Raw genomic sequence first — 9,926 nt, forward strand, 5'->3', positions numbered from 1 at the left:
TTATTGACTAGGATGGTGAGAGAGAAACTGAGCTGATGGCTGTTGCAGGAGAGAAGGAGGTGGAGGAAAAACAAGAGTCAGAGAGTGTAAGACAGGCTTATTACATCGGTGGGAGCTGGGACATAAACAGAAACCTCAAACAGTTATGTTTTGTCAGGACTGAGATGTTGCTGTAGCAGGTCTGGGCTGAGTGGAGCAAGAGGACAGGACTAAGAACACTCAATAATGTCATTTCAGACCAAAGCAGTGGCTTCAAAACTGTGCTGGGCCATGACACTTTGTAATCACACTTTATCCATTAGGATCTGCAGCTAAAGTTCACTTTCCCTGTCCCAGGCTCTCATTGGTGGAAAAAACCTGACTCTAGAAAGAGTATTTACTTCTCTTAGTTCTTTGGAAATTGGTCAGAGTTCACAAGGTAAGTGTGAAAACTGATAAAACCTCAAGCAGCCGGCAGCGAGCAAGAAATCAGCACCAAAATGACTGTAACAAAGCGGACAATGCAGTGACCATGTGATCGAGTGTTATAGTGTCCAGACACATGTGGGAATAACTGATAACCATACACGCACATGAACATCACCATCACACATTCATGTATAGACGGCAGCCTCGTGATTTGGCCGAAGCACTAATGCTGCTGTGTTATCGGGCTGCAAGGGATGCATCAGGAGCAGTGAGTGTCTTTGACATGTGGCATGTTCTGTGGTTATTTGTAGAGACACCTAAGTGCTGAAGGGCACATGAAATAGTTATACGACATGTACAACATACAATAACATCATGTGCACTTTAGTGGGTCTCGGTGGCTGACACAAGCATGAGCGCAGACTGGTAATGTTGAAGATAGCTAAAGTATATGTTGACACACAAAGCTTCATTCTTATGTAGCAAGGTTGGTCTGGGTTACACACGAGCACTGGGTTATTCATTCATTCATTTTCTACCGCTTAGTCCCTGAACGGGGTCACGGGGGGGGCCGGAGCCAAGCACTGGGTTAATGATGGTGAAACTATATGAGGTCAAAGTTTTATATTAGCAGACAACATTTCAGCAACCCTACCAGACAGAACTAAATAACAAAGCATGTGGTACAACCTGTTCTTCTCTGCTACATATTTAGAGGAAATGGGTAAACTCAATAAGCTTACGAAGATAATCGGGTTTCCCACTCTTTTCGAGAAATATTTTTCCAGGACATTTTCAATGACTGTGATGTCAAACGGGGATCACATCCTAGACTAACACGTTCCTCTGGCTGAAAGTCTCTTTTAAATAATATGCATTAAACTATGATGACACTTTAGATGCTTTATAACGATTGATTATCGGCGACTGCCGCGCCCTGGCAAACACACACACACACAGATGTTCAGTCCCTCAGTGTGTGACTGCTAGTATCCTACAATAAATGTGTGAGCTTCAATTTTCTGCAGTTTTTCTTGTCTCTCTCTCCACAGTCTCTTTTACATCACAGGTTACAGTGAAAAATATAAACCTGACTCTGTGGAGGCTAGCATGACTAAAAAAACTCTCCGACTTGACTCTAACAACAAAAGGAAGCAATAACAAACACAGCAACATCCAAGAAGAGTTCTGTCTTTTTTTCTATAAATTCTAAATGGATTTGTGTAGGTTTATTGGCAATGGACAAATAAGGACATCCTCTGGAAGTGCCTACGGATGATAGGGTTCATGTTTATGAACTAAGATCTGTATTATTTTTGACTCAAGAATACATTTGACCCTCCAATGTTCAGTGTCCTGTCAGAAAGCCTCTTGGCTTAGTCCCGCTGAGTGCCCATTTCTACTACTGACTGTATTGTATTAAAAAGCTAGTCCACTAGCCGACCAACATTAAACAATAATTCTGCAAGTGGTGGAGCAATGAACTTGTTTAGATGTAAAACTCATTACTAGCCAGTAGTAATTAATGTTTGCATTTCAACTATCAAGCGACTTTCAGTTCTTGGTCGCCTGCTACATTCCACTGTGATTTTATCTGTCCAGTTTATTTTATTCACACTGTCTTCACCAACCTGATGTGACGTGGCGCATTTAAAAGCCAGTGGCTTAGGGTATTCAGAGCACATAAACCATTACTAAACCCAGGCCCAAAGCTTCAACCCTTGCCATTCTAAGTTTACCTCACACGTTGCCCTAATTTCAGCTGCCAGCTCATACTGAGATTTGACAGTTTGCTCTTTTTTTTTCAGCATGATAAAGTGTTTTTCCGGGATATTGTGTAATTTATCTAAATTTCCGTGACTTTTTCATGACTGGAAAACAGGTTTTAAACATTCCAGGTTTTCCAGGTCACGTGAGAACCCTGGCAATGCTGCGTATTTTTGCCATATTTCTACGATTATTCAGCCAGAGCTCAGTGTGAGTCAGCCACTCAGACAAATGGGCTCCTAGCTGCTTACTAACTTCTCACAGAGCACTAAATAGCATCCCAGTGAAAACACTGGAGATGAATAGTGGAAGTATGTAAACCTTTATCTTTGTGGGACCATTAGCTATTTCCCCATTTGTGCGGCCCTCTTCAATTGATATCAGCTCGGGTGCACTCAGTTCTAAGAATAACCATATTAGTCACAGTTTCAGATAGCAGGACAAGGACTCTAGTCAGAGTGGCCTTTTCACTGACACATGCTCAGACAAGCCACAGACAGAGCACTCTCAGGGCCCAATTGTTCTTATCAGCCAGCCTCCAAACTAAACGGTGCCACCGGGCAGGACGGCACTTCACTAGAGTCAACATTCTAGATGACCAGACATTTAGGATGGATCGGCCATTTCCTGATTGTCAGCTGTGTGGGTCTGTCACTGCTGTGAGTCATGCTAATGTCTCCAAACAACAGAGAACTATCATTACCCCCTTCCTTCTCATGCACAGTCGCACACAAACACACGACACTCTCACCTGTCCTGTGTGCCAACAGAGCCCTGTTTTTCATTCTTGGTGCAGAAGTCCGGAGAGCTCTGCAGATAGACCAGCTCGTTCTCCCTCACTGGCCTGATGTCAATGTCTTTAGGCACCAGCTGCTTGCGTGTCCCCATGGGCCGGTAAACTACTTTGGTGGCAGACAGGTATTTGGTCTTCAGGTCCATGGCGATCTCCCTCAGGTCTTGCAGGCCTCTCCAGCAGGTCCTTATGGAGCACGAGCCAGACACACCGTGACATTTACATTTCATCACCAGTGCTTCTCTCAGTACCTAGACATGAGGACAGAGGACATGAAGGCACAGCAGAGCTCAATGCATGTTTGACTGACATTCATAGAGATAAGATACCAAGCAAGCCAGCTTTACAAAACTAACACAATTAGAATATAAAGTGTTATGTCCATTTTAAAAAAACATACAACTTTGTTAAAAACATCTTTTCATTATTGCTCTTGTTTTAAAAATAGCACAAATCCACCTATGTTGCTAACCTGTCTCCCAACTTCACTGTTGTGTAGGTGCATGAGTTTGTTGGCATGGGAGCCCGAGCGCTTCATCTTCATGGGGGCATCAGAGAACTTGGAGCCCATGATCAAACCATAGTGCAGGTTGTCACCACATCCACCCCAGCGATAGCCAGGCGCCGGCACTTCCGCAGGGATAGGACCACACGAACACAGCCGCAAATCTCCAGAAGTGCACGCTCGTGCTATGGTGTGGCTGATGGTTGCAGCAGACAGGGCATAGACAAATGCAGTCTCCCGCGTTCCTGTCGAAGCAGAAAGAAACCCCAAACTATCTAAATATACAGTATTGGTTAAAAGGAAGACGCAGATGTTTTAAGGTACTGCAAACTAATAATGTACAAAGTCATTCAAAGATCATTGCTCTGGAACTCAGTGCCAATACTTTAGCATACTTTATATCCAGTGGTCACCGGCAGTTATTAGGGCTGTAACTATTTACAGCAAACTAGCAAAACATCTGTAGTTTCAGATATTTCTTACATGAAGTAATATGAAGTGACTATGGCGTGCCATCAGTACAGCATTACTGACTGGATGTGTGCATTCCTTCCCTCTGGTTATCAGATGTTGATAATAATCAACATCAGTCAGCATCAGTGTTTATTTCGTCAGTAAAAACGGTGAGGAAAACAATTTGTTGATGACCTATTTGTCAGGATGAAAGCAAGACTAAAACTAAATAGAGTTTGATAAGAATTATGGCAAAATGGATTTGTTTGTCAATGAATAAGAACTAAATGATAATGTGAATGAATGGAGCCATCTTAATGCTACAGTTTATTTAGTGATGTGCAGCGTCTGTGAAATCACAAGCTGTAGCTCTGATCCATAAAACTGTTGGCTCCATGGGCCAAAACAGCTCGTGTTCAGAAGTTGGTTTAGTTGTTTAACGTTTTGCACTTCTGTTGACAAGCTACAGTTTAGAAATGTTTGTTACTTTCACTTGGATATCTTTGTTGCTATCAAAAGGAATAAGTTCCAGGATTAATGTGGGCAGTCAAACATCTAAATCTTCCTCTGGATGTTTGCTACAAACATTAATGTTCAATGACAATTGAACAGGACTTTAGTCCAAATGTGAGTGAATCCAGCTTCTGCGGAGCAGATGACACTGTGAGCAAATAGGCAGCATTTTCCACTAACCTCACAATACACCTGGATAGAAATACTTAAAATGCAGAATAAAAATAGCAAAAACTAGAGTGAAATGTACTTAGTTTTTGTTGACTCAGACTTGACTAAAAACAGCAAAAATCAAAAGACTAAAATTGGCCTAAAACTAAAAAGCATTTTTGTCAAGAGACTGAGACTAAAATTAAATCAAATTCACGTGTCAAAATTGACACAGGTTGGTAGGTGGCAGCTTGAATTGATGCTCGTTACTGTGGATTTCAATGGCTAAACGTTACAACATTGAATTTAAATTTAGATCCATAAAAATAAAAGAACTGAAGAAAGGGAGAGCTTCCTACAACTAGTGCTCTCAAGTCAGAGAAGTTAATTTGCTGAAGACTCCTAGACACCAAAATGTGTCATAGTTACTTTTTTTTTAAAGATGTCTTGTTCTTTGAAAATACGGGTTTAATTAAAGGCGTTTCAACTTTTTAAAGACAAGTGCCTTGGTATTTTTGCTTGACTTCCACAGAAATTACTCAGACCGCTTCTGCTGTATAATCAACATCTCCGCTCTCCATCTATCATATTTCCATATCTCCCTCTCAGCGTTTCACCTGTCTCAACGGGACGAAACAAACTGCCTGCACGAACTATATCTACAGTATCAAGCGCAGTCCATGGCTGCCCACACTGTAATACAGAGTGAGCCCTGATCTAATTGGTAGTGATGGCCTTACACACAAGGCACATATGTTACAGGTTGGACAGCAATTGTAAGAAAAGGTAAAAATCACGTATGACCATGGGCTGGTTAGATCAAAACAATCCCTGGACAGAGAAGAGCCCATTCCTGTTCCACTCGGACTGTTCATTTGGCAAATGGCAGCCATGGTCTTTCTGAGGATCGCTGTACAGCTCCCCCGTCCACAATTGTTTCTGGCTGATTCAAGGTCCTTTTGGCAGCAGAAACAGCTAAGTCAGAGTGCAACGCAACAGACGTGCAGCTGGATAATGCTGCAGGTTTCAGACATAACAAGCCACTTATTAAATCATACACATGCTGTGGAGGGAGGTATCCTCAAATTACAGCTTCAGCACAAGAAAAGGCTCATCGGGAGTAAGATCAGGTCACATGTCATCTTAAAATCACAAATATCTTTTCTGTATTCTGTGTCCAAGTTGTTTTGGATAGCAGTCATGTTAACACAAATATATCTAGTGTTGTGTCTTAGCACAGAAGTCATTAAACGACCAAGGATCACTTCAACTGCTACTGTAAACTGAAGCGCAATACATGCGGCACCTAATAATCCAGATTCTGGACATTCATTAAAAGTCAGATTAGATTATTGTTGGTAAAAAATCTTGGAGCGGCTTTTTGGAAACAACAGCTATCATTGCAAATTATTTGTGACCATACCTCGGTCGAGGTCTGGCTGATACTTTGGGGCATCAGCGGGGATGTCAATGGAGGAGCAGTTCCAACGCATATCAGCAAAGGTCTTCTTACATGTATTCTTGACTTCACGGGCCGCTTGGATAATGGTCTGCATGAGCTCGATGTTGGTGCGACACAGCTGAGCTTGGGAGGACACCATGCTGGGCAACAGCTTACAGTGTTGGGTCTGGTTCATGTGCAAAGATGCAGGAGCATGTGATAGTGCTCTGCAGTGTGGGAATCATAAGCAAAACAGAAGGTATCGGTCATTATACATTATACAGCACACAGTCTTCTGTAGTGGTGATGTTAGATGGCACATTCTTGGTTTCGTGAGCTGTGCAGTTATGAGAATAACAATGCACACTGTCAGTTGTATTTACACTGGTGTGTTAGAGATATGGATTTGGTGAGTATACACTTTTAAAGCCTGTGAGACACACAAACTTTGAATATACACTTGAAAAATTGAAAGAGATAATTCTTCAGGCGGGGAACTATTTGGCACCCGCTACAGAAAAGAACCATCTTATCACAGTGAAAATCCCAAAGGAAAGTCAGCTGCAGATTCGTAAAATATAAGTGACACATTCTTGGCACCGGGCCTTTCTTTTGTTAAAGCACAGAAGAGGCCTCAAGATATGGCAAAAAATATAAAGACCTCACTAGATTCTGATCCAGGTGAAGAACTACATAGTTTGCATTTTCTATCTCAGGAAGCATCATCCTCTGTGGCCTCCATTTGACATGAAATGTCTGGTCACAGGCTATTAAAGGATGCACAGATTTGATTTAAACAAATAAGCAATTTCAACATATCAAGGATTAAGTTAATAGAGAAACCACAGGCAGAGGAGATTAGCTCTGATCTCTGCTATCTGTCTTGCACTCTGCTGAGATTTCGTGAGAACTAGGCAGCGCCGCCTGCGTCGTAGCCTGTTTTGCATTAGGGTCCGAGGGGCCGCCATTCTGTGCCCTACGATAAGCTGTGAGTCCGCTGGACTCGTGGTAACCCGGCACTCACAGGTGTTTACATCCACATCTGTTCTGCATTGCATTGCTTGTATTATCAAGACTGTAAGACATCCAGCTTAGATTTAGCACATGACATCCTGGGTCTCATGAGCACATCTGTTTAAGTCTTTGAGTATCACAACCAGTCGTTCTGATAAGACACCATGGATATCTCTGGTAATGCAGAAAGTCAGGTTTTCACAGTGATCAGACGTAAGGCGCAGGCATATAAACTCAGAGAGAGAAATACGCAACAGAGCGTGCAAACTGTGAAGAAAACCTCCAAGGGTTTATAAGAATACCAAACAAAACCATCCAAAACATTCAACCGAACAATAACAAATGCAAAAAATAGCAACTTGGGAATTTTACGTACTTTCCAAAATTATTGTGAAAATTATTGTTTACTTTTACTCCAACATAAAACAGTGTGGTGAGTAATCAGCATTTGTGTCAATGTTTACGGCATTGCAGCTTCCTTCTGCAGCCACTATTTTTACACTGATTTGAGGCCTGACTAGACTACAGACAGCGAGCGGTCTCATCGCTGGTGCTATCGGCGCCACCATGACGCCTCGTCATCTTACTTTCTGGTCTTATCTTTCATAATTGCGCAGCAGCAGGGTAAAAACACATTGCACTCAACCAAAGGCAGAACCAGAGAGTAAAAAAAGGTGAATCTGGGCTGCATTAAACCAAAGTCTACATTCAAAGCACTTTTTGTTTCCTTTCTGCTTTTACATGCATGAAAATAATGGAAAGACATTTGGGCGTGTAGACCTGCTACCTTTGTTGTGCTTCTATAATTATAAAGTAGGCAATTAAATCAATCAGAGCTGCCAACTAATCTACTGTCCCCTTCGCCACATCCATGTGTACACAACACACAGCCCCCACCCCCCTACACTGGGAGCAACGTGAGGAATGTTGGAGCCAATTTTCAAAGCTGCCACAGGCCCTCCACACCGTCCAACACTGAAACATGCAGCCAAGAGCCAGCCACACGATAGCATGTACCTTCATGAAGTCATTTGCTGTAACGTTGTTTGAATGTAAAGCAGTGTAAATATGGTGACTCACAGAAAGGATGAGCTGGCAACACTCCTGACAATACTTACAGCCATTTAATTCCAGAGCAGACCTGAGACAGCAGCAGAGCCGTGAGCACACCGAGGGGCAGGACATGGGAGCAGCTCCTCATGGCTGGACAGTGGTTGCAGTTCACACTAGAAATAAAAAGTCAAAGGACCGTTGGACTTCTTGTTCTTGGAGTTCAAACTCAGAGGTTAATGCTCATGGCCTGGATGGGACTTCCAAACCCTGTAATAAATATAGTAAAAAATATCAGTGACGTAGGCCAGGTGGTGATGAAGAATGCATCAGAACCACAATGAAAGAAGCTTTTTATCCTAAGAAGGATTCCATTTAGATCCAGTCTTTTAAAAACAGATCAAATCTAGCAAGAGAAAATCTGATAAAGGAGTATAATTCTGTTTACTGTCAAAAATCTCTAATGATGTAGCTACATTAAAGAAAAAGGAAAATGAGAGTAATTATTTGCTGGAAATATTTTTGAGACAATTCACTCATGGTAATACAAAAATAGTTTAACTCCATTCTACACAAATAAACACACGAGAAACAAGATGAATATTTGCAGTTAAACATTAAAGACAGAACTCTCTCTTAAACTCACATCACTGGGCCATACTGGATTTCTTAGGCTACAGACTCAACGTCAGCGTGCACAGTGCTAAGTTCACTCTATACTGGTTTGTAATCTCCTGTATATTTCTAGACTGTACATTCAGAATCAGAATCTTTATTGGCCAGGTGTGTCCACACAGGAGAACTTTGACTCTGGTACATCGGCTCTCAATGTGCATGTAGTAAACCAACATAAGGCTGTGTAATAAAATAAACAGTATTAACAAGCAACAAACAGGGCAAACAATGCAAAATAAGCAGTATAAACAGGCAGAAAACAATGCAGACAGACAGTTAATGAATTAACATTGCTATAAGATTTAGCCGACTGTTACATTTAATAGCACATTCATTACTGGAGAGCTTTGGGCCACAGTCTGAGGAGCTTTGGCTTGACTTGGAAACGGACACATTCAGAGCAGGAGGGCCTCTTGCTCATGATCAGGCGCTGACAAACTGCTTGGTTTATTTGCACTTCCTTTCAGGAGGCTCTGTCATTCAGTTTGGTGTCACCTCCGAGTATTTCAGGTGGAGGGCCGTTAGTGGGACACCAACACAGAAGGGTCGTGATGTGCAGTGAGGGGACAGGGCAGCGCATCAGCAGCATCGGGCTGTTTGAAGCTGCTAGGACGCGTCTCAGAGGAGAGAGGCGCAGGTAGGTGATACCAGAGCAGCAGCCCTGTCCCCAATCACTCACTGAAACTTATTTTAACCATCTAACTGAAACTTGCCAGCCTGCTGGTGTGCGCGCCTACTTTTCAAGCACTGGAGGTCCTTCATGTAGGCTAAAGTAAGAAAATGATTACACTGTCACGACTATCGATCCACAATGAAGTATCTATCCCCTGAGCATTTTGTTTGCCGCTTGGAGTCAGATCTGGTTGAATAACTGGATTTACTGCTTAACTGCACATTTGGCCTAAGTGGTCTAAAAGATAAATGCTGGTCCGACGCGTGTGTCACATCAGCTCTGGGTTTCCGCGGTCAAGTGACCTGTTGATCATACTTCCCATGGCTGAGACTGACCGGGGAGGACAAACGATGGAGACTGACCGGGGAGGACGATGGAGACTGACCGGGGAGGGCGGACGATGGAGACTGACCGGGGAGGACGCACGATGGAGACTGACCGGGGAGGACGATGGAGACTGACCCGGGAGGACGGACGATGGAGA

General features: G+C 42.8%; 1 protein-coding gene across 1 annotated transcript in view; it reads right to left on the reverse strand.

Annotated features, from left to right (window-relative positions):
* The window catches only part of wnt11 (wingless-type MMTV integration site family, member 11), a 12,081-nt gene that overhangs the window by 1,382 nt on the left and 773 nt on the right, over window positions 1-9,926 (reverse strand). Inside the window, exons 2-5 of the mRNA XM_020622097.1 lie at window positions 8,163-8,364; window positions 6,013-6,257; window positions 3,441-3,718; window positions 2,926-3,219 (exon numbers count right to left, since the gene is read on the reverse strand). Coding sequence (XP_020477753.1) covers window positions 2,926-3,219; window positions 3,441-3,718; window positions 6,013-6,257; window positions 8,163-8,245 — 900 coding nt within the window. The 5' untranslated portion in view covers window positions 8,246-8,364. The remainder of the gene's footprint in view (window positions 1-2,925; window positions 3,220-3,440; window positions 3,719-6,012; window positions 6,258-8,162; window positions 8,365-9,926) is intronic.

The sequence above is a fragment of the Monopterus albus genome, unplaced genomic scaffold (genome assembly GCF_001952655.1).
Source record: "Monopterus albus unplaced genomic scaffold, M_albus_1.0 scaffold272.1, whole genome shotgun sequence".
Taxonomy (NCBI): domain Eukaryota; kingdom Metazoa; phylum Chordata; class Actinopteri; order Synbranchiformes; family Synbranchidae; genus Monopterus; species Monopterus albus.